This window comes from Sceloporus occidentalis, unplaced genomic scaffold, assembly GCF_023333645.1.
Source record: "Sceloporus occidentalis isolate IW3139 unplaced genomic scaffold, rSceOcc1.0.p SCAF_18, whole genome shotgun sequence".
Taxonomy (NCBI): domain Eukaryota; kingdom Metazoa; phylum Chordata; class Lepidosauria; order Squamata; family Phrynosomatidae; genus Sceloporus; species Sceloporus occidentalis.
In genome coordinates this window covers 8883078-8910009 of record NW_028316998.1, presented here as the reverse complement: position 1 = coordinate 8910009, position 26932 = coordinate 8883078, and the positions used below count along the sequence as shown (strand labels likewise).

At 36.9% G+C, this 26932-nt stretch overlaps 1 protein-coding gene across 1 annotated transcript in view; it reads right to left on the bottom strand.

The window, feature by feature from the left end:
* The window catches only part of LOC149302580 (tomoregulin-1-like), an 80577-nt gene extending 54146 nt beyond the window's left edge, over positions 1 to 26431 (bottom strand). The window contains exon 1 of the mRNA XM_089482288.1: positions 26281 to 26431. Within this exon, the coding sequence (XP_089338414.1) occupies positions 26281 to 26431 (151 nt within the window). The remainder of the gene's footprint in view (positions 1 to 26280) is intronic.
* Positions 26432 to 26932: the final 501 nt, after the last annotated feature.

Here is a 26932-nt window from a genome sequence, read left to right as displayed (position 1 = left end):
GGTCATATTAACTAAATCTTTGTTTTGACTTAGAATAAGGATATTGGGAAATTTGTGAGTCAACATACCATTATGCATATTTATCAGTGCCAGATTATCAATTAAGAACGAGACTTTTGCCTAGAGGTCCCTAAACGTTTTAACGGAAAATCCAGCTCTACTGCATTCGGAAGCAAGAGTTCAGGCCAACATCTAATGCTAATGCAATGATGGAGTGCAACAAGATATTTGTCATTATTTTTTATCTTTTATTTATAGCATTGTGAAGTGATTTATACATACAATTACAAAAGTAAGCTAAAAGAGAAAAACAAGTGGAAGGCATTAAACCTTGTGACCAAAAAATTAGTATATTTAATTTTAATAACATTGAAGGATTTGTACATAATAATAATAATAATAATAATAGTAATCTTGCTTAACCCAAACATCTTGCTTAAAAAAAAACACACTGCTGATAGACAAGGGCATTTACCGAAAAAAGACAATGAAATTCACAGAACATTCCAAGGTGACATTTTCAAGGTTAATGTATGGTTAACTGGTGAGAAAAACACTTCTGCAAGCAGTGCATGCATTAGATACTGCTGCGCACAAAGGCCTGGCGAAGGAGTGTCATATTAAATTGAAACTCAAGTGACTAATAACTGATTAGCCATATATATATATATATATTTAACCCAAGCACATTGGAACTGATTTAGCTGTCTACAAATCCCTAGATACCACAGCAAGGGGTTCAACCAGCCAAAAACACCATATGTAACAGAAGGCAATAACATGCATAAAATAAATAAATGGCACCATTATATTCGAAGAAGCTCCACATAAAACATGAAAATACAAAGAAAATATATCTAGTGCAATATAAAAGTGATAATAAACTTTATTTCTTAACATGCCTTAACTTGCATAATTCGCATTTCAGGAGGCCAAACGGGGACAAATTAATTGGTGGCCATTGCTATAGGTGACGGGAACAGGACTGTAAGCAGGGGCTACAGGCACCATGTGAAATGTGACAGGTCGGAGTAATGAACTTGCATGTCTCAAAGCTAAACTCATAATATCTAATTGTTCTTCAGAAATAGTTTTCAGACATATCATTCTGTACAAGTCTATTATAATGACGATAGCTTTTATTCACAGGAGGCAAGCAGCCCTTACAATTTTCCTTCATTCTTTGAGCTTTTATAGCGTAATGCCTGTTCTCACTTGCTTGGAAACACAAAATGCTTGTTCCTAGGTTCCGTTTTTTCCCCTTCATTTCCTAGACCGTTGTACACACTGACGCATTAGAAGGAATAAGCATGGGGAAAACAAGAGACTCCTCTTTCACAAGATCAATAAGTGAAACCACCGATTGATACTGGGCGGAAATTTAAAATCCTCCAGGGATCAAACAGGGCTTTTCTGCTGAGTTGGTTAACTCTGAGATCTTCAAGAAAATGATCTAAAGTATTTTCACAGTGAATAAAATAAAGGATCATCAGGGTGTTTGTTTTGTAGTTTGATATGCATTTAAAGCTCCATCAAGGTTCAGGCTTGTAGCTCTTAAGGATACAAGCAATTAAATAATATGAAGACATCTACCTAGCAAAACAGGTTGTTTTTTTAATCTATAGAAAATGATATGTCTGTGGTTTTATTTGTGAATGCTTTTTTTATGGGGGGCAAGGAGTTTAAGGAACATTGTTTTACTCAACCCAGACAGCATGTCGTCTCTGCAAGAACATCAAATCAAAAAAACATAAATCCTTTGAAACAATAAATGAATCGCATCAAAGAGAAAGGTTCTAAAGAAAACCAAGCTGTAGAGCAAATGGCTACATCTGCACCACATAATAGACAGAATATTTGCTTTCTAGGAGCAGAAATATATATATATATTGCATCGGATGATGATGGATTACCTTAATGGATACTAGACAAAAAGGACTCTAGTTAAAAATAAATAAACAATACATGGTAGACCTTCTTAGAAAGAAATACATCATCATCACTGTGGACTGTGTGAGTACTATATTGTGTAGTCATTGACATTGATTTAACACAGCAATTTGTGTTTCTGTGATAGATTTTTCAGTGACCTAAAACAGGCCGTAATGTTACACCAGTTCTGGGATATATATATAAGAAAATCAGTCACGGGAAAAAAAAAGATCAGAATTGTCTCAACTTATATCCAGTGTCTAATAAAATGGACAAGATTTTACATTTTATGCACACAGTGCCAGAAAATTTCGTAACGCTATTATTACTATTTAGTCGAAGAATTTTCTATGTCCAGTCTGAGTTCTTTCGTATAGGTTTTTATTTAAAGGGACTTTAATCAAGTTACATAATTCAATTTTATAAGCCAATTAATGTCTCTTTTTTTGTTTGTTTTTTATATTGCTATGCCACAGTTTCACCTATTTACTTATTGTGGTTTGACTGGGTTTAACGCCTTTGTGTTGTTTAAGGTACATCTACTGTATACACTATGAAATAGATCTTTTTTTATTAAAATATATGGAAATAAAGTATGTATGAAGTACGTATGTGTTCTTAAATCTCTTTAATAAATGAGATGTCTTAAAATAAATATATGTTAAAAAAAAAAAATATTACATATGCACCCACTTATCGGTTTTATCGGTTTATTGGCTAATGATATGTTTTATTAAATGATAATTAAAACAGGTATACTGCTGAAACAAACAAAGCAATAACTAGGAAAAATTATATGAGTTGGAACCTACAACACTTAATATTTTGCACAATAACAAATTGACCCTTCTGTCTGGAATCCTAATGACCAATGCAAGTTGTGAACAAAGGGTCTTCACTAATGGCCTCTGCTTCCTCTTCACACTCCAATACTCCTTTTAAATTGATGAGAGCCTTTGCGGAAACATATGTAAGATGGGGCCCTCTGATTCTTTTAAGTCAACAGCAAACCCACTGTTTTCTTTTGATGAATAAAAAGAAGCAAAGCTTTTCACGGACTTTCTAGAACATATATTATATTGAGTGTCCGTACATTGTAAACCCTTTTGCCAAGGCAGTACTCTAAGCCTGGTCCCAAAGGCATTTATATCCTTTAGCAAGTTGGGGGTCCTGAAGGGGTCAATGCTTAAAACCAGTTGCCATGGAAACAATAAAGCACTCCACATACGGGCTCATTTACTGAATCAGTTACATCAGAAGAGGGTAGGAGAGCAAGTGTTGTGATAGTATCTTACAGTCAAACCCTTTAAACTGGGAAATCTATAAAGAATGGAAAGTACGTTACACCCTGATTTCACTCAGTTATGGCCGTCACCAGATCAAATGCAAAAATAGCCTGGATTTTCCCAATATGTCTAATAAAATAAGTGTAATTTTGTTTTATGTGGTCTATGTTATTTCCTATGTCACTATGTCTCATTTTTATTCTGTAATTTTGTTTGATTCCCTCTACAAGAGATAATATGTAATATTGTCAAGACATGAAGGATAATGGATACAAGTCAAAATATTCAAAATAAAGATTTATTTGAAAAAAATATTATTATATTATATTGTATTTCCTATTATATTATTTTTATTATAAGTTACAGCCCTGCCAACGAAGAATACATTAAAATAATTTGTAAATACTTTAATATACATTTTTTTACAATGCTGTAGTTCCAGAGCTGCAGAGCGCTGATGTCCAATTTTCACACCAGATTTTCTTCATGCAGCAGCATATCCACTGAAATCAATGGTTGTGTTTTCTGCGCATGCACGTACGGGGTTTCATTGGACCCCACGAAAGTCTGAATCTGGTTGGTGGGGGGTCTAGTGTGAGTATAGAGATATGTTCAGCCGAAAATACCTCATACAAGCCTAGGTGGTCGAGTAAGTGTTGGTCATGTTCAATAACCCTGGGGGTACATAATTGGCATAAAAAGTTTCTATTATGCCCACCATGAAACAGAGTGCCTTATTTCTATGGCACATGGAGTTAATGCTGTTTTTGATAACCCTTTACATGAATGCATTTACGAGAATTAGACATGAAAAATAGTAGGGGGAAGGTTTGTGCTACCCGTTGTCATAGTAATAGCATATATCCTCTTTATAATTATGCCATTGTTTATTGACTGTGTTATGGAGAATACAACAGAGAGAGGGGGTCTGACTTTATTTTTATGAAGACAGCAAAATACCGAGATACATATGAAATATTACAGCGCAAAATGCTTGTAGCGTAAATTGTACAGGTGGAGGAAAGGTCCATCATCGAGATGTGAAACTGCCAAGCCTTATGGCATTCAGCTTGTGGAATACCTTAAATAGTATTCAATCATTACCCTGCAGCATGCATACAAATGTTATTATATACTCAGCTCATAATAACAATATTCAGGTCTTTCATAGAAGCTCATTAATGTAAAAACAGAGCATACCTTGTATAGTTTTTGAATTTTCTCATTGGCTAATACAAGTCAAAAGAAAAATGAATTTGTGAGCATGGATACACAAATATATATATATTTATAGGTGGAAAAATATATATTTATTCGGGGAAAAATTTCAGGAACAATCACAGTCATTGAGAATCAATATCTATTTGTATTGAATCTCTTGACTGTGCGGACCAAACTTATCCAACCATGTCTTTATGGACATGGCTTTGTGCACCACTATATGGACAAAAGTATTGGGACATACCTCTTAATTGTAGAAACCAGTGGTTGGGTTTGGCCCCTTACATGCAGTGAAGGGAAATCTTAATGCTTCAGCATACCAAGACATTTTGGACAATGCTATGCTTACAACTTTGTGGGAAGAGTTTGGGGAGGACCCTTTTCTATTCCATCATGACTGTGCCCCACAGCACAAAGCAAGGTCCATAAAGACATGGTTGGATGAGTTTGGTGTGGAAGAACTTGACTGACCCGCACAGAGCACTGACGTCAACTGAAGACCTTTGAGTTGAACTGGAATGGAGATTGAGAGCCAGGCCTTCTCGTCCAGCATCAGTACCTGACCTCACAAATGTTCTACTGGATGAATGGACACAAATAATATCCCTCTTTTTTGCAAGAACAGTCCGGTTTCTGGACCCAAATCCCTCTGCCATCTTTCTACCCCTATGTCCTTTTCTAGAAGCTCTTATTGTACACCATTGTACCACAATCTCGAAGGTTACAATTGTGTGCATACAAACTGCAGAAATGTATATAACAATAAAACTGTGAAAGCTAAAATTGTTCTTCTACAATTGTCACCCAGAGCCACAAAGTCACAAACAGAATATTTTTAAAGCCCTGCCCATCAGCCACAAGCATGCACCTAAATGAAAATTAGCTCTGTCGGTCACAGTTTTTTAAATTTTAAGTCAAATACATTTTACATTAGAAACTATTGCAGGCATGTTAGCTGTGGAAACAATTAGGAGATGATTGGTAGTAAAAACACTGAAACATTTTCAATGATGAAAACAGACATTTTAATGAATTTATGTCCTTCATCTGTCAATATTGGGGAAATTGTGCGTTCTTGTTCTCTCAGTTGGAGACGATAATTATAAAGTGTGAAGATTCTAGTGGTATCTTATCTGTAATTTACAGAACTCTTCAAGGAACCAATTAATAACACATATGCTGATACAAAACATATGGAAATTAAGCAAAGTGGATACTACAAAGTCATATAAAATATTAAATTGTGTATTCATTTAATGTTAGCAAAAGCACCAGGAATATATAATAAATTATCTCTATTATATGCAATGTAAATTAAACAATATGATAAGCTCCCAAAGTAAAAAATTACTTGGGGCTGCAATGACAAACTCATTTCAGACGCCCACGCTTGGGTTCTGTTCTTGAATATACTGAAGGGCATATGACATCATACATGAGTACAGACATCATACACAGGTGACAAATTGATTTCACTTCATGTTCCACCTGTTTTACATAAAAATATAAAAAAGTGATAACACTAGGTATTCTGGCCAAGATATACCTCCTGTTTTACAGATAAGCAATGCAATAACTGGGACATTGGCAATTTACAGAGTCGGCAAAAAATAGCATTTTTATTTATTGCCACATTCCTCATTCAGTTATTGCACCCATTACGTGCCCACTTATAGCCAATTAGAAAGCCTACAGTCCTACATGATTATGTCGTAATAAGGGGAAACTATGCACTAATGAAGCAGCAAATTACCCAAGTATTAATGTTGTCTTACAATACTGTATCAGGTTCTCATCAACTTTATGCCAAGGGGTCAATCATTTTGGAATTGATCTCTGACTATAATTACGCGGACGCTTAGCAGGATAGTTGGCACAAGTCTCCTCTTCCTGTATGACAACCTACTGATTCCTGGTGGTAGATTCACCATCAAATTTCACAAATGAAAAAGCTGTCTCTTTATAAACAAATCCTTTCTTTACAATATATTTCTGTCGTACTGTAAAAAAACTCTGTACTGCAAACACTTTCTGGGAGTTCAGTGTACATAGACATATAAATCGATTTTATTTTGAGCTGATACTATGCCTTTAAAGCCAGATAATATGTTACATTCATAGGATTCGGTGCGAGAGAGGCTCGGAAACAGTAACAGGATTGAAAAACATTGCTGGGTTATAATGGCACACAGTAAAATAAAAGCTTTACTATTCTGAAAGAAAGAGCCCTTATACAATGCATCAAAGGCCTGTTAAAAGGTTACATCATCATAAACTTGTATTGTAAAATACTGCACTTGAAACACATTATATCGAGAGGGCTTTGAACCAAAAACAGATTCAGATTATACAAGTGAATTATACTACAAAGGTTCCCGACGTTGTGCTACTTGTTTCAAACGGCGATCAATACAGACTTGAAAGACCACTTTATGTTTTGACTTAAAACTCTCTAAACTACAAGAAATTCCAGTATCTATCAAGGGACGCATCTAAGGAAAATCCATTTGAACCCCATTTTGAGGTTGTTCACCTGAAAATCGTATGTGTTAGGATGAGACCTACCAAACAGCGGAGAAACAAAAATTGAACTTGACCAAATTGCCTTGAGTAGGGACAATCAACCTTTGACTCATCAACAACTGTGAACTGGAATAGCTATGATGTCCAGCCAACAATGTGTTAATCTATATTATTTTTATTATTAATTGATTGATAAAGTGTCATCTTATTCTGCAGTGCTGTACAATGGGTAAACAGGACATAACAAGTATTACATCACATAACAAGTAGGGCTTACAGAAACAAAAGGTAAAGGAGGGCCCTGCCCAAACGCATCAACAATCTAGAAGGAGTTAGGGGGGTAGGATTTACAGAAACAAAAGGTAAAGGAGGGCCCTGCTCAAACGCATCAACAATCTAGAAGGAGTTAGGGGGGTTACTTAATCTTATATGGTGCACTATATAGGCCACATAAATAAAAAAATATAATAACCTAACATAGAAAGGAATACATATTATACATTGAAGGTGATAGTAATAAGGACACCAGAATTGCACCAGGATTGCTCTTTATGCACAACCTAGCTGTGTGTTTTGGTGGAATATCTTAATATTGCTACTGAATAATAGCCAAGAGGGCAAAGAGGCCAAAGTAAATTCTGCATATACATTAAATGCCTATTACTGAGTACATCTTTCGGCCTACATTCACATAAACCCATAAATACAACTCACACTTCATGCTACCTGGGATGAGACTCGGTTGCTCAGTTCTACACCCTACATACTGCAGGGAGGCCCTTTATATAGGGTAGTCAGCAACATGCAAATGTATTATGTATAAATAAAAAATAGATGGAAGGGTAAAGTGAAATATATTGGAGCAGCTGCTTAACACACAAAAAGTGGCCTCTCAACACTTCCAACACAAATACAGAAATGTAATGGGAGCGCTAAGGAGGTTGTACATATAAATATCAGACACAATAATAGTAAAACACATGTATGAATTGTTTCCTCTTTACATTTGTTAAAACGCCACTTGGTGGAAATCAATGAACCTGACGCGTTTTGCCGTCTAGATGTGGCTTCTTCAGAGGTATAAAACAATTGTAAATAAATAAATCCTGCCAATATAAATGGAATAAAATCACTTTGTGGTTTAATGGCTGGTCAATGTACCCTTCAAAAGCCTTTTCATATTAATGTTCAAATTCAAATGTGTCAAGACAGCGTTGAGCTGACACCTTCTGCACAGCTGAACACCTTTGCCCCTTGTCCCGCCTTTCAGTAACTAACATATGCACTAGTACACACAATCACTATAACATACATATACACACTAATACACACCTACACATAGACACTACCTCTCACATACATGCACACACAAGCTTACACTAAAACACACTTACTCCATCATATCCATTTTAATCACATATCATACCTCAGTCTCTCATACATAACATCTTTACACTGCACAAACAGCGGCACTTTTGCCATGCTCATGATTTCAAATGTAAGAAAAAAATTAATTACAGTGATATAATTAAGAGAGTGGGGTCCATTGCAGCCATTTGTTTATATGATAATGCCGCCTCTGCCCTGTATGATATTTTCTCATAAGCCTACCAGGGGCTGTTAGACCCGCAGCTCCCCACCCTATAGGAAGTAGCAGCATGAACCACATTAACTATAACAGCCAAAACAATCCAATGAAATCTAGGTGTACAGAAAGGAAACATCAACATTTATATATGGTGGGAGCAGGGCCGGCCCAAGGCAAAATGCCGCCTGGGGCGAATTTTAAAATGCCGCCCCCCCCCTTATCTACCCCTCTCCCTCCGTCCCTGCTGCCCCCCCCCTCCCTTGTACCTTTCAGCAGCCCTGCGGCGAGTCTCCCTGTTCGGTCTCGGTGCCGGCTCGTAATGGTGAGCGCCGGAAATCTTCCGGCACTCAGCATTACAAGCCGGCACCGAGACCGAACAGGAAGACTCGCCGCAGAGGAGAGAGAGAGGGGCGCCGAGCGGGTACTGACAGCTTGGTAAGCGAAAACCACTCGGCGCCCCTTTCTCTCATTTTCGCTTTAAAAAAAAAAAAGGGCTTGGGTTGCCCCCCTCGGCTCCATTGTCGGGCCGGCCCTGGGTGGGAGGACAAAAATACCAGACAGTGATCTGTAAAATGTATGGGTTTGGAAGTAAACCTTAACCATGTTGTTTTAGCACATACAACACAGCTTCACCACAAAGAAGTAGCATGGCCAGATATATGGTCATATGGAATAGCACAGGGGTTCTCAAACTGCGGCCCTCCAGCTGCTGCAGGACTACATCTCCCATAATGCTCCTTCAGCTAAGGGGCTGGCTGAGGAGTATGGGAGATGTAGTCCTGCAGCAGCTGGAGGGCCGCAGTTTGAGAACCCCTGGAATAGCATGTGTTAACTAAAGGGTTCTAATTCAGCTTCCTCTGAAAGGATCTTGAGTCTGTTCAATTATTCATAGTCAAATGAATAATGAATGAGTGTTAATAAATTCAATATTAAAGCCGAATTACATCCATACAAAGACTAATATTACATATTTGTCTAATCAGTTTTACCTTTAATTTACTAGAGTTCTTCGTGACCAGGAGGCCTTAGAACAATAAAAGTATTTTGATGAATGCGGCATTTAATATTATATATCGTATGAATTATTATTCTCATTCTAAGTAGTTACTTGCTACAGCTAATATTACTATATACCCTTCATCTCCCAACTGGATCTGATAATCATTTATTGTGACATTTTCAGTTGATTGTTTTTTATTCTGTATGGAATATACTGCACAGTAAATCATTGTGTTGAATGTTTGCGTCACAAAGGATCTGGTAATAGGGACTATGGCAACACAATCATATCTTAATATTATTTTTCCTAAACTCTCCTACCTGTCCTTCACTGTTCCTACTCACAGTGCCAGATGCCATCAACTTCCCACTAACAGGGTAATAAATAAATATGGCAGAATAACTTTGCAAATCAAATGCGCAGCAAGCCTAAAAAAAAAAATCACATTAATCATCAAAGCATAAAAATGCTTATTTAAGTATTGTTTAGGAAGTTTAGCAGTTTTCAGTTAGTATTTTTTTATTAAAGATTTACATTAAGATTAATGGTCTTATTTGCTTTCCCATCATGCACCTGTCTAATGCACCTGCATCCTCCTAATTGGCTGCATATGTATCAGAAATAAATACATTTATCAAACTACCTATAGCTTTTGCATTTTGTTTTTCAGTTGGTTTAATACATTTTGGTATGGTTATGTATTTGTTTTACCTTAACAAACTAAAGAAAAGCTGGCAGAACAAGCATATGAATGACTTTCCTGTCCTGATGTTATCTCAACGTACACTAAAGATGGACAGTGTCCTAACACAAGGGAGGAAAGTAATTTAATGGGGAGGAAGTATCCAAATCCTGCGAAGCGAGAGTTACGATGGATGTTCTCAATGCCAGACAGGAGAATAAAAGTGGCCCTGGCACTTTAAATGATGTATGCATGCATCTGCCTGGCCAATTCGGGTATTGATGTTCCCATTAGTAAAGATATAAAGTGAGCATTTAATAAATAAAGTAGTGTTTTTTCCAACTGCAAAATGTAACATTTGGGAAAAATTATCCACTTTAGGTATACTAAACTATAAGGTAATTGGCAGGTTCATTTTAATTTGCTCAGGATAAACGTGAGGACTGATTTGTCAGAGAAGAACTTGCCATACAATAACAATGACAAACCATACAATAACAATGACAGAAACATAGAAATTGATGGCAGATAAGAACCATTGGCATCATCTATTTGCCCATTTTTCTCGATGTAAGAAGCAAAATGTAATCAGTCCTTGTCCTTGTCTTAGATTCAGCGTAGCTTAAAGCCTATCCTATGCATGTTTAGGATCAACAAGCAAGTGATAAATGACAAAGCTAGTTTTGGCTCATTTATTAAAAGTTTCTTTCAAAAACCATTGAACCATGAAAGACAATTGGGATCTGAATTCGTATTCTCTAGGAAGCCAAGGGGAACATGTACATACATATTGAAACATTCTACGCCAGCGCAAGTCCCTGAAGGTACGTGCTGTGTCAGGCTGGAAAGCAGTAAAGAGAATACTTATGAAGTCTTCACCTGGCCAGAAATGGGAATTGATGCAAATGGATACACAAGGCTATGAAAGCCTGATGGGAACTGCATTTCAAAGCACATGTAGTACAGTCAATGCCACAAAAGTATCACACATTCAAATAACAAGATTATTCTGTTCCAGGTGTTACATTTTCCATTTAAATCTATTCATTTATTCAACACTGCACTGTGTTAATTCGCTCAAATATTCTCGCTGTTAAAATCACCATCGTAAATTTGCTTTGGACTGTTACATTATATTAATTAACACACAATAAGATGTAGCAGTATAATAGGAGAAGAGGATCCCGCTCCGGCAAGTTTACAATCTATACACGTTGCTGTCATTTCTTGCTTTAGATTTCTGAACTACTGTTATTCAATCTTTTTCGGGTCTCTTGTTTTCCTAGTTTCAGAGCTGGTATATGTTTAAACAGAAAATATTTGCTGTCACTTTGCATGTTCTCAGTAATCATCAAACACAATATGTACGAACACTGGAATATTGGAAAAGCGCTGTAAGCACAAAACTCTAGTTCCACATCCATTACTTAAACAAACCTTGAACTTGTGCTCTCTCCCCACTTTAACTAATGTTTTGTGTTTCATTTTTGATCTGGGTTTTGATATTCACCCAACAACCCAGCTGTTGGTCCACAATACATAGTCTCAGAAGTTAATGTTACTGAACTATTGCTGCCATGTAATTTAACCTACACATTTACAAGCCATTAGGGTATTATGATTCTTCCGATGGTACATCAACTAGAGTGACTTCAACATTTACTCATGATCGGAAAATCTTTTTTCAGGCAATTTTAATATAAATGGTTATTTGACCCAAGCCAAGACTGGATTGAATTTTACCAATTCTGTTGAATTACAATCAATTTGGCTGAACTTTCTATAATATTTTCTTATAAAATAATAATCGTTTGACATCAGAAGAAGGCATTCATGTGCCAAGGTATTTAATCTGAGAAACCTTATGTATCTTATAGTATGTTACAGCAAATACATTTTGCAAGGTCTACCACGCTGTCTAGCAGGAAGAAAGAAGAGAAATGCAAATCCTAAATATCTTAGTCACAGATTAACCAGTGATGAAACTGACATCGAAGGCACCAGGGATTGTTCCAAAGCACCCCTCCGCCTTCTGCCAAGGACTGAGATGAATGCAAGTAGAAGGGAAGAAAGAAACAAAGAGAGGCAGAATAGCCATTCACTGCTTTGTTACACTGCTCAATGCTGTTGTAAAGGAGGCTTATGGACTAAGAAAAGCTCACAACATGCATTTTTTTTAACGAAAGAGGATCTATCAACTGTCAATTTTTTTTGCATAATTAAATTATTACAACCTACCTATAATTTAATCTTTATTTTTTTATTATTCTTTGCAATTACTTTGGAGATATTTTGTTTAAAGGTGACTGAATATGAGGTATGTGAAAACAGGAGGCAAAAAGGTGCTTAATAAATCAGCTAGAACAAAGTGGAAGAACAACTTAACAAATAGATAGGACAAAGTTGACCAGGAAATAAAGATGGCCACTTCCATGGACACTTAAAGTGTAAACACAAGAATAGGAAGGTTAGGTAGAAGGGTTGGACTTGATGGGTTTTTTTCAACCTTATGTACTATGTAATTACATGTATTTATTTGGTGTACTTAATTGTATAAATTGCTAAAATTACATAATGTATAATATCATCTTACTGCATATTGTACAAAATGTTTCACAATAGAATGGTTTTAATATCACTTCCTTCCCACTTCAAACAAACAAAATCTTCTACTTCCAATATTTTTTCACTTCACAAGAACGTGTCATCTTCAAGTCGTGGCAACTATAAGGTGACTGTGAAGCAATCAAGTAGAACAATGTTATCCAGACAAACACGCAGCTTATTTTCTACAAGATAGACTTGGATACCTTCCCTTATAGCAATAAATATGTTTGACTTGTTCTACTGCGGTGAGTACAATGGCTTATGGTTTATAAAATTTGAGACGGTTCTCAAAACTGTAAAGAAACACAAGTTATTAAAGAAAATTGCTTTATTGATCCGCATCTTTGCTGAATCATTATAAAATGAATTGATATTGCTGTTCTATAATTGTTAGTATTAAAATGAACAGGCCAGTGATTCATGGCCACAAACTCGCAGCCTCCTAGTATTGCTGCTCGTCCACAAGAGGACGTTCTTGAATTGTTGCATATATAATATCAACTAAGGACAAAGAGGTGTGGGTTACACATCATTTAAGCATTTCTTTTTGGAACCTCTAAAGAACTGTCAATAGAGCTCTCGTTCACACACAATAAAATGATGTAAAGCATGACTAATGGAAACCTGGCTAGTGAGTGGTAGAAAGCCCTGCTTAGTCAAAAGGCCCATTGACTGCCTTGTACATTGTCCAGTGACAAGCTCTAAAGATGGCCTTTGACAGGGAATGTCTGTTGGGTGCAGCAGCTTAATTAGGCCTAACTGATGCATATGACTGCTAGCCCAAGAGCTCCTTTTACATGCAGCACCAAACCTAGTCAATATATTTTTATTTCATCTCTGGGTTGATAAATTTAATTATTGGAAAAGATCTGCTAAGGAGAAAAGGTTTGCTTAACATTATATAAAACACAGATGTAAAGCAGCTCTTACCTACTTTCCTTTAAACCTACCAGTTCTCCATACCGCTGCCATTTTTTTAAAAAAAAAATCAAATACTTTCCTCATATATTTGATGTGGCAATTATGCAAACATTTATGCCAGTAACAATTACTTTGTAAGTTACCTGATAACATTCCTTATAATTATTATTGCAGTTATTGTCAGGGCCGGCCCAAGGCAAAATGCTGCCCCCCCCCTTAACTACCCTTTCTCTCCCTCCATCCCTGCTGCCCCCCCCTTGTACTTACCTTTCAGCAGTCCTGCGGCGAGTCTCCCTGTTCGGTCTTGGTGCCGGCTTGTAATGCTCAGCTGATTTTTGGAGTGCCGCCCCTTCAAAAGTGCCGCCTGGAGCGGTTGCCCCACTCGGCTCCATTGTCGGGCCGGCCCTGGTTATTGTTATTGTTGGACCCAACATTTGTGGGCCAACAAGGAGTAAATTTAGGTGAGCCTGTTATTGCTGTTATTGGTCTATATGGTACTTATTCTGCTTCGCACAAGAATAGATATTGATGTATTGATCCCAGACAAGGAGTCCATTAAAACACCACTTTTTATCTTTTGTTTATATATATATATATATATATATATATATATATGTATATAGAAAATGACTATTAAACATCACTGCGTGCCACACTACCTACTGATCATGAATGGTATATCACACCTTGTCCATAACATCTCGATTGTATCAGTACTTCTGCTAACAAATTAAATAAATCTAGGGATCAGCTAGAAATTGCTGACCCACCAATCCATACACCCACAATTCATTACACTTCAAAACAAGTTAAATAGAACTGTGAATTAACATGGCAGCAGAGCATTGTCATGGAAACACACATCAGCTGAAACCGGTCCATTCGCCGGCCTATATAATAAAGATAACCAGGGCATGGATCTACTTATATCTACATATTACTCATATTCATATAAATAAATAAGGATATCAACAACAAAAATAATGTATTTCATACCAGACACAGAGATCGCAAATAATTATATTACTCCTGTGATTGCAATGCTTTTTATATCAAATAATACTTTCATTATTTAAGGGCATTTTTAAGCAGGAAACATAACCTTTTCAACTTAACTAATTGTGTTAACGTTCACATTAACTTTTAAGTTAGTCAAAAAGAACTTGGAATCAAGAAGAGCAAGACATACACTTGGACATTTTGTGATTTTGAATATTTGTTACCAAGTGTTATACGACAAGAAGACAGTCGAAGGACAATGATCAATATCTTATGATAAACAGCTGATGCTTAAGTTGCACATTTTAATGAAACACACACCAGGTTAAACCAATAGAATCTGGGGTAACCTCTATGTCTATATGGAATGGATACAAAACAAGTCATTTGCTATGTTCCACCGATCAGGATTTCTAACGCTAAATACAATGGCTTGTGAAAAATGGCATTACTGTAACTAGGATGGTAAACCTTTCATGACTGCCGAGCAAAGGCTGCAAGTTCAAATATGAAAACACAATTAGCTAGAGTTATAGCTATGGGAAGGAGAATGAAATAAAAACCTTACTCGAAAGTAAGTGGCATGTAATCAATTTCCTCTTTTATTGTCTATACTTTCGATCCAATGTTTGAAACCTAGTATCAGTATAGTATATATATCTGACACTCTCTCGCTCTATATATATATGTGTGGCTGTTTAATGAGGGTGACTGTGGTATAAAATAAGTGTTTGACCAAAAACAGGTCAATTAAGGTTATAGAATCACTCAAACTATCGCTGCTCTGATTTATCGTATGATAATTTCCCGAGTTCTTCACATAATTACCCCTAGTAATCTAAGAAGCTGAATAGCTGTGTGAAACAACATAAACATGCATCTACAAAACAACTTCAGTACAATATTCCTCTTTCCTTTCTCCAAAAATATGAAGTATAAAACAAGCACGGAGAAAGATGTCGACATATGGGGAATAAAACATAATGGCTGTTGGGAGAATATGATTTTCTGCTGATACAGCATTTTCATATATTTAGATTTTTTTTTGTCAAAGGTAATGGAATATGTAATGGAATGGAGTAGTGGAATATTACTATATTTCAGTCTGCCGACTATAAAAACTGGGTATAGCTGGTAAAAAAAACATGACGTTCTTTATTTAAATTGTTATAAAAAGTGTCGTAAATTCGAAATTATATGCTAATAAATAAAGCATATTTTGCACAAAAGTAATTGTAAAAATTTAGAAATAAGTCTTAAAGTTGCCTCCCGGCAGAATTAAGGAAATTGAGCTGGAATTGCACAGGTAATAAGTATTTGGCAACACGCGTTACTCTGTTAACTGGATTCTTTTTACAACGTGACATTTAATCGGTTTGTGATAATTACGACACTTGCAAAACTGTATTCATTGATATGTAGAAAAAAACACAAATCTTTTGTGAATAGAAACTGGCTACACAGCGTTGGGCTGTAATAATAGTTATGGTAAATAATTCAAGGAATTGCTTATTGTACCTTATTTTGTCAGCAGAGGTATACCGGCAGTACAATTCACGGAAACAGGCTGTACGGGATTCTTTGTACAGATATATCATTTATTTATTGCAAAGGCATGCAATTAAGAAAATAAACTGTCATCATTTGTACCAAAATGGATCAAAATGAAGACAAGTCTAATGGTCAAAGAATTATACACCAGAATAGCTGTTACAACGATATTTTTTGAGATCAGTTCAAGGTTAAAAAGTTCATGAACAAAACCATACTAACTCTATGGCAAAGTCCCCAAAACTCCTGGGTTAATGAATATAATAACCGTGTGTGTTATGTCTATATCTAAAGCAACAAGCCAAAAAGGGACAAAAATCCAAAATGCCATTTCAGAACAGCCCCTCAGGTAAAGCATTGGACGCCAGGCAGCCCTCCCTGTCTCGGGGGGGTTTATGCTGATGGGGCATCAGAGGGGCCAAATGCGGTTGGTTGGAGCCCCTTGTGAGGCAGCCCATAGCTATAATAGAGGTATATCAGGGGCAATCCCAGTGACCTGCCCAAAGTGTTGTTTGCTCCATTGGCCCACCCTCCGGTATCCCTTTTAGATTATGTTTGTATGTTTGACAGTTGGTTTTGCCTGCTGAGTGAAAGGGTTAACCATATTTAGAGGTGGTTTGACTCATGGTGCCCAAGCCTCTGGCTTAAGTGCAGGACACTCCTGGGGCTGGTGATTCTGGTTGTTGGATGTGAGCTGCTGTGCATGGGATGAAAGCAGCCATGACAGGGATATAATTGGTATGCCCATGCCAGCTGGTGGTGGTGTCACGGTTAATTGGTTATTTTATGTTGGTGTTATTGTTTGTTAAGTGCAATGGTTTGGCTCAGTTGCCAACTCATGCTAATGAAGTTTATTATATGTTAAAATGTTATGGTTATTTGCATATTTCTATTTATATGCATTACAGTTGTTTATGTAATTGAGCGTCATGGTGCGGAGATACAAGTTGTTTATAATTTATAAATTGTTAAACTTTATACTTGTGTGGTCTCTTTTATTTAGGGTTTAAAGGGAGGAGGGGGTGCCGACTTTGGCTCTACCTCATTCAAGTTACTTTAAATTCTCCTGAGGTGTCAGAATATACATACTGTAAGCAATATTAACCTCTACATATAAATCACCCCAGCCAGACACATACATACATAAAAAATGTAATTGCTCATGTTTAAGAAAGCAACTGTATTAATGGGCCATTCATTACTATATGTAATAATAAGAGTAACCCCTACTTAATGCATCACCCAGCCAATGATTTAAATAAAGACATAAACTCTTGCCTTTCAGACATTCAAAGTCTGGTTTTCCTCTTTCAGGATGGAAAAAAGGAAAACATCACACAAAGCTTCACTGGATAATCAATAATAACGTTCCGCTCCAAGCCAGTTGTCCCTCCAAACCATTTTATCAGGAAAGACAGAGGAAATCCAACCCTATGAGGACATAGCCCAAATTTTTAGCAACAAATGCTAAAGGATACAGCGTGAATACGTTATTGTATCATTAAACTAATTGGTAACGAATAATGTAAGCATGCAACAATAATCATTAGCGATATCCCCTTTTTATCACTATTTATTAATGTCTAGTTTACCAATAATAAAACAAAACAAACACCCAAGACAAGCATTTGCATAACTAGGATAAATAGGGTTAAGGTTAAGTAGAACTGAACATCTGTTACACCTAAAAAAGAACTCAAATATTACTTTGCTTAACTTATTTAAATATTGCCATTTGCATTAGTGATAATATTAGAGAGGCTAATAATCGCAATAAATGCTACATGGATGTCATTCATTACTGAACTTAGATAGTTTTGATTTTAATTGCTAATTGAGTATTCAGGGCAGATCTGTCTGTCTTCTTGAGTTCTACATTTTACAGTTCTATACACTAAATAAATAAATGTAATGGTAATTGTCATTTAATATATATATATATTAAAATCAAACTTCATGTTTATAACATAGGAGCAGTCATCTTAACTTTTGTTAAGGATCAGAAGCTACACGATTATACCTCCCTGTTAAATTATCTCAGCCCTGTTGTTTCGTTGCCGATTGCTGTTGATTGGCTCAGGCAGCCTCTGTAATGGTGGGTTATGGTGCAAAGTAGCTTTGGGACACAGAGTTGATTACATTATACTGGCCTTGCCACAGACTGCCACCAATCTCAGCTTCCATGGAGCAAATTTCTAAACTAAAAATCTACAAAATTATTACATTGACAAATAAAAGGCATTAGCTCTAGGTAGTTTTAACGAATGAATTTAGTTATGCTCAAAGAGGTCTTTCAGCCAACTAATATACATACCCTGTACATAATAAGACATCGGCTGTGATGGTAGTGTCATTATAACTGACAATGATATGGCGAATGATAGGTGAAATAATAATAATATTATAGGGTTACAAAACATTTGTTTAATCGGAACATCTGTTTAAGGTAATTTAATTAATATGTTTTGGTAGGACTGCAATCTTCCTTTTTTGGTTGGTTGACATCTAGCTGATTTAGTCACACGCATGATAAACTCAACAGACTAGAGCAGGATAATAACAGTAGTAGTTATAAATACCAATTTGTCTCTTTAAAGCATGCTGTCATTTTAACGGAACTGTCATTTGTAATGTTGCAGATTTGGTGTTTGTAATGCATTTGTGAAATCAAACAGATGACTGCAAATAAACGAAATATGTAAATTAGCCCTCGCACAAAACCCGCAAATGGTTTACAGTATAATTTTATTGAACATGGGGTAAGGAAACGAAACTCAATTTAGAATGATTATGTACAGTACGAACACGAGGGAATGAGGTGAGAAGGTTCAACTTAATACATGCTGCTGCTTAATCTACAATGCCATATTGCAGGAAGCAGAAGATATGCCAGCTGGTGGCAATGAACAGAGAAGGACGTACCAAAAATTAAGGAAGATATTTGTACTAGGAATGAAAAAAACGAATATATGAGATTAAAAACGAAACACATCGTTTTACAAAATTAATTACACATATCTGTCATGTACAGTGGAACAATATGACCTGGCAAACAGGCATGGGTAGGGTGGGTAATAATAGACTGAATTTCTGAAACCAAGACACTATAGGTTCTGAAACCAAGAAACTATAATTACTTTTGTGTTTATATTCAGCAGGATATCCAAAACAGGATTTCCTCAAAACTGGAGAAGGTTTTTGCTTTACCATCCCCTAAATGATGATGGTAATTATTATTATTGATTAGTAGGAAACCTATGAGTCAGAGGGCCACATGACTCCATGTTCCAAGCTCAGATAAGTAGGTTTGCATAGTAAAGAATTAGATCACCAGGATATTATATCATCCAGCAACCTCATTCACTGCTATAGCCCACCTGATGAGAGACCTGAAAACGAGAGAACAGGGGCATCCCTCTGAAGAAATCCACAGACAATTCTAATGCTTTATTTGTATGGTTCCAAGTACCGGTAATAGGCAATGAAGCAGAAAGATGAAAACAAAACTAATCGTAATACAATTTTATCAGTAATACATTTATATAAACTGTGGAGCAAAGTCACCTGGGCATCTTAACCATCATAGTTAAAAGATAGTACGTAAATATCAGAAGACCCAATACTGACATCAGATACTGTAAGTATGCAAAAAAAACATTTTTATCCAGTTCTGTAATGCTTCTTTTACAAAAGACGTTACGCAATCCTGAAGCTCATAGGCTAATGACTATACAAACAATTCTGAGAAATCTATACATAAACTAACTTTTATTTACTGCTTGGTAACATATATGCCTTTTAAGAACACATTAATTTGTGATGCTACATTTGTTTTCTCACTATATTGAAGTGTAATTCCCATATTATGTTTTAAGGCTCCACCCAACCGGTAATGTCAAACTCACTACCCTACTTTTCCAGTTAACAATCCTAAACGCTGAGAAAATAGTGACAGAACACTGGCATCCCTCCAGTCACATGGCACGGAGCCAGCAGCAAGAGAGTCCTTGAAGATTAAACAGAGAAAGGCAACTACTGCATTAAGATCATGGGTTGTCTCCTTGGATGAGTGCCATCTCATCCAGGTGCCTTATTCGTCTTCATTGTGCCTAACCTTCCTTAGACATCTTCCTGTTAAAATATCTACTAAAGATAAGATCAGTTTTATTTGTGTGGTTGTTCCATTTCAAGTAATGCACCTCATCCTTTAAGTGCCATTTCTTTTTTTTCCTTAATTGTTTTTTCATTGTTATATTTTAAATAATGTTTTTGCTTTATTAGAGTACTAGATTGTCTTACCAGTCAAAGTCCCTTTGAGCGCCGATGATTAAAACCCTGTCATTTTCTTATCTCTTTCATACCATAAGGTGAACAAATCTTCTTTGTCTGCTCTTTCATCAGGAAAATTATGTATGGCCATGAAGGAAACTGGTGAGTTAACCAGGAGAAATGAGGCTAGGAGGTGGGTTGGTTCTTGAAGACGAAACAATCAGGGTTTGGGATGGGAAACCCACCTAGAGCAGAAGTAGCTCCCACTGGTCTAGGGCTACAAGCCCCATGATGCACAATAATCTCGCTTGGCTTATTTTCTTATGCGTTTTATATTTATTTGCCGGTGAAAACATTACTTGTATTATTTTGACATACAAAATTGCAAGTCTTTACTTTACTAATAGAATGATCTTGTTAGAAGAGTGAAGGGTTGCCATGTTGTCCTGGGTACATCTCATATTTACATGTTACTGACCACCACCCCCTATAAAGATGTATATGATCTACAATGTAGATGATGTATAGGATGATGTATAGGATGTACAAACTTGATTAAGCAATTGTTTTCCAACTGTGAGTTCCCCATACTGCAGGGTAGTGCTATAGGTGATGGCCTTTAGATGAGTCCTGGAAAAAAGTGCCAATATGGTAACCCCAATGTAGTCAGGACATTTAAAGGTTTTTCTTCTTTTTTTCCTGTGGTTAGATTTTTAATCAACTTAATTCAAAAGCAATCTGTAACTCGTGATCTCTCCATGGCTACACATTCCTTGCACCCTGTATAGACAAGATAATTATCCATCAGTATGCATTTCAAGAGTCACAAAGCATGTCCATTTGAAGAGGGAGCTTAACCATAATATCTGAGTGACGTTAAGCACCAGATTAAGAACGATACACCCAAATCAAGGGCATGGTTTGGACTGTAGATGTGAGAGATGATCCTATTGTGCATTGTGCATTCCTGTTTAGCTCAAATATAGACAAATGTGAAGCAACACAAAGGATAATTCAGGTTCTTAAGGAACCTCAACAGTGCAGGGTATCGAACAAGGCTTGGACTGCTCTTTAATGACTAGAGGTGGATCTGTTACAAAGATCAAGTGATTGAATGAGCAACATCCATCCATGTGAGGATATTATTAAAAAACATTGCTGTGGGTTATTGAGGTATGTTCTTGAAAACCACTCTTCTAACACATCTACCAGTAAGATGGCCCACCACATGAAAAAAAGAAATCCTACTCTGAAAAGTATAAGCAAAAGCTGCAGAGATGCATTGCCAAGGGCTTATGTTATAAAATTAAAGGTTCCACGCCATGTTTTTTTGGGGGGCTTAGGAACCATGGTGATCCGATGTCCCGCGCGCACTGACTAATGCACTTTAATGAACACACACAAATCTCCATCTGGGATGCAGGGACCTTTATCGAAAGCAGGTTGTCACGTTGGTTCAACACTCCTGAAAAGCAGCCTTGTACTTAGTCTTCTCTACATCAGCTCATGTACTGATTTTGTAGTGTTCTTCTACTAGATTAAATGTACACTTTGAGCCCCAGTGACCAACCAATACATTAATCATAGATAATAATAGCTACAACGTGTTCCGCTGGACATTTACTTATTTAGAAAATATTTTTCAGGAAGAACGCATTGATTTTTCTCATGTTTTCAAGCATAGTCAATGGTTATTCGAGGGTTCGTTTAGACACATAGGTGAGATAGCAGTCTTGAAAAGTACAGCAGACTGTGAATCCAGAATGACCCATATCAAAAAACTTACAGTCCTCACTTGTCAACTTCAAATACACTGTCTTATATGCCGTTGGTTTTCCTTACACATATGGATTGGACTTAATGATTGTGGTCGCTCACTTTGCTTCAGACCACAATAAATTGTAGAAATCAAACAAGCTGCTGTTAAGAGGTTTTCCACGCTGTATGTAATTTCAGCGATTTTCCCATTTATAGTAGTGCAATATCACAAAGCTGACTTGTATGAGATCTGCTCAAAAAAATACGAATAGCTTCATCATATGTTATACATGGTTTAAGCTGAACGACTTCTGCTCAACTTCTCGAAAAGGAAATATCTTTTTTTGGTCTTGGGTAATATCAATGCTTTTTTGACGGTTTTCTTCAAGTTAAATATATTCAATGCACTTAATAGCGAACGGGATAGTTTTAAATCCCTAGAATGTGCTACATGATTAACACTTAGCAAGGTATTGTGTATCATACACTGCCTTCATATGCGGGACAAATTGGGCAGCAAGACACAATAGGGCTGAAGAATGTGTGAATTACAAACATTGATTATTGGTTATAAACATTTGTTATTTATTTATTTTTCCAAACGAAATTACAAAATATTGAAACATTTCAAAGACTTCTATCTAACGAGAAAAAAAATAACGTAAACTAATGTTTAGCGGTCCTTCTGAATAATCCAGAGTGTAAAGGGTTAAATTAAGAAGGCCTTATGAACCATCCATATATAGGGTAGCACTGAGTATCCGCTGTTTCTACGAGAACTGCTGTAGACCACTATGAACGCTGGGCTGCATAGGGGATGAAATCCTTGTTTCATCCATGCATAAGTAAACTGCGTATCGAATACATCAGGTTCCCATCATCCACATTCCACCTGTGTTCAAGCAGTGATACCCACCTGACCTCTTCCATCAAGTTGTAGGATCATTAACATTGGCATGTAACTGCTAGATAGAAGCATACATTTTTCTTTCATTGGTAGCTCAATCCAGCCTTGCACACAGGTGGCCAGGAAACAGGTAGTGTATATTTTTATGCCCGCTGAAAATTCATCATGGGTGATTATCTGGGAAACTTTGCTCTACATGAAGTTTTTTAAACCAAGCCACTTAGAATAAACAGAAGCACATCAAGCAAATGACTCCTATCAGACCTGTCATGTTCTTCTTTCATCTGCAGGTTTAATCAGGGAACCGATTTTCTGTTTCTATGACAACACCCAACCAGTGCCTGCTTTTGTGTCATATGGATTTCAAGTATTCCCAGAAAAAATGATGAACGTGCTTACATTTTACGTTTAAATTACATTTAAATAATCATTTATGGAAATGTTCTGGACCTTCAGTAGAACTAGGAACGGTTATTCTAATGCAGCCTTAAATTTAAAAGTTTCAGAATCAGAGGAGCAGGTGGAACTGCACCATTAATTAATCTGATATGCTAATTTGGTAACTGCTATTGACTTAAATACTTATGAAGGCAGATTGTGCTGCCTTGGTTTAAAATAATGGACTATACTAGTGTAGCCTAAATGATATACACCTAAATGATATATATATATATAATATAATATATATACGTACTATATATACATATAGTATATATATATATACTATATGTATATACTATATGTATAGTATATATATATATATATTTATAATATATAAATATACACATATATAAATATCTAAATATATATAATATATTATATATATATAATACTGTACATGAATATATATATATATATACATACATACATACATACATACACAATTAACCTATAAATGGACTTATATAGTGCCATCATATTCTGCAGCGCTGTATAATATGACCTAGATCGGGCTGGAGAAATCCCAGGAGCTAGACAGCCAAGGCGCCTAAGGTTTTCCTTCTAGCACAACTAGTGTGCTGCTTGGTATTGATTTGTATGGATGTATGCTGTCCTGGTTTCTGAGAATAAGTCTAAAAGTCTTCCTCTTAAATTCTAGAAAAAGAAATCCAACCTAAACACCATTAACAGCTACCCAGACTTTATCATAACAGTCCCTACATTTATTTCCTGCACTCGGTATGTTATAGACAATAAATGACGGGAGATATCAACTGTGACAAAGCGTGCCAGTATTTTTTTGCGTTGACACGTATTAATTACTTAACATTTTTCGATGCACCTATGCCGTAGTAGTATTCTCGCTCACATTTTAGTCCTATGACCTATAAACCTTGTTATGGCACGCTGTTAATAACAGGAACATACTAACCTGTTAACCCTTTTTCTTTGAGAAACTAATTACATCACTGGAGGAAATATACCAAGACTTCATCAATACGATTCTATCCCATTAAAAATAAAAATCCCACGTAAAAAAACCCACATCCATGAATATAATCAATTGTTATTTTGCACGCCTACCGTGCTGGTGTGAATAGGAAAGAAGGGAGTGTTAATTAACCTATGAAAAAAAACAAGAATGCAATGTGAACAATGGGATTAGTTAATGAATAAATCAGACTTTAAATGGATTATTTTGTGCCTATATCTAAAATGCCATTTAAATCAAGCCGGCGAGTTTCCTATGCATCATCAAAACCCTAAAGTCTGTTTTATCACAGAACTCCCCTAAAAAAAACTAGCAAAACTAAATACGCAGCATTTGAACCTTACATATAACTTACAATATTCCAATGTATAGGTCTACGAGCAAGAAAGACAATTCTTGCTCAGCGGAACCCCTTGAAGCCTCTACCGTCATATGCCTTCATAGTTCACACTTTAGACGTTTCTGTGAATACAGAAGTCTAAATTCTGGAGACTATTAGCAAGAAATACACCATTGTGTAATATTAGCATATGTAGCGGTGATTGTGGCACGGCGAAGGATGCCTCAAGGGATGTGAAAAAAAAAATGAAGAAGCCAACTTGATTAAATGAGCTTATCCAAAACAGCAAATCCAGCCCTATATTTATATACCGATATATATATATATGTCAATGGGAGAGAATAGAGCCAACTTCTCGAAAGAATAACAAAGAACGTGTCTCGGATGCAACATGGTACTTCTACTAATCAGGAAAGCGTGATGATGGGGGGACCGGGACCCGCAGATGTGATCATGGCCAGAAAGAAATTGGACTTTGTGGATGAGAGGAGCAGCTGGTCTTTCTTTATTTATTTGATCTGCCCAGAACAATCATCTTTCTGTGTCAATTCCACTCCTTAGGGTCAGGTCACGTGTCCCAATGAAGGGCTTATTTGGCTACATGAAAGTGACCCCCAATAAATAAATAAATAAATAAATAAATCCCAGAAAGACCCCCAGAAAAATAGAAGGGGTGCGGTTTATTTCTTAACACTCCTGCCATCCACCTGCCAGCCACCAGGCATTGATGGATCATTTCCCTACCCGCTGGAAGCAGCACATAAGGACCGCACATCCTTTTGTTCTGAGCATCACCAAGACAAGAATATCGTAAAACAATAGTACAGAGCAATGGGGGTAGCCCAGCGGTCTTTGTTAAGAGCCACGGCGGGCTGATCACTCATATGTGTGTTATGTTATCATGTATCACATATATTTATACACAGAAAACATAATTAACAAAATAAACAAAATGTGACAATGTTATCATAAATATCAGTAAACCTCCCACATGTAGGAGAATGAATACATTTATATCATATACTGATAGATAGATAGATGATAGATAGATAGATAGATAGATAGATAGATAGATAGATAGATAGATAGATAGATAGAAGTTATTAGGACACACAGTTTAGAATTCTAAACTCAAGCCTTTGTGGATCCAGAGATTGAATGGGAAATGTCTTTCTATGCATCTCTGTAGATGTGATAAGGATAGACAGGCTATCTGTACACAGAGTTGCGGTGCCGGGGAGGAATAACAGACGCTGGCTCTTACCTGAGCAGTTGATGTTTTTGCCTTTGCCATTGTGGCAGTCGCTGGGCAGTTGGTTGGACGCCTGGGCGCCCGAGATGGCTAAGAGGAAGAGCACGGAGGACGTGGACCACAGAGCCAGGGAGGCAGAGGCAGGGTGCAATCCTTCCACCATGGCGAGGGGCAGGATGCTGCTGGCGATGGCAGAGGCTGGGGTGAGGGTGACGGCTGGCTCCGGCAGGCCAGGAGCATCAATGACAGCCGAGAGCACAAGGCAGACTCTTCTCCGGCAGAGCCCGGTCACTGAGCATCCCCTGCAGCCGGCACCGTGACCGACACTCGTCTTCCCTCTGCTCCCTAGGAGCTCTTTACCTGCCTGCCCGTGCCTTCTGTGATCTCTACACTGATCAGCATTAACGCTCACCAGCCAGCCTGCGAGCTCACTTACTAGCGGCGATCAGGGGGGCTGTCACCCATTCTCAGTCCCCTGCCAGGAAGAAAGGACCCTCCCAGTCCTCTGTGTTACTTATTACCCCTCCTTTCCCCCAGATCTGCACTGATTGCCCCTTTACTGCCCTCCTGGGGTATTGTTTGTAACAGCGGCCACGAGATGGGTGCAATACGTGTGACTTCTGGCAACAACAAAGGGAGTGAGTGGGGCAGGGGAGGAGGAGGA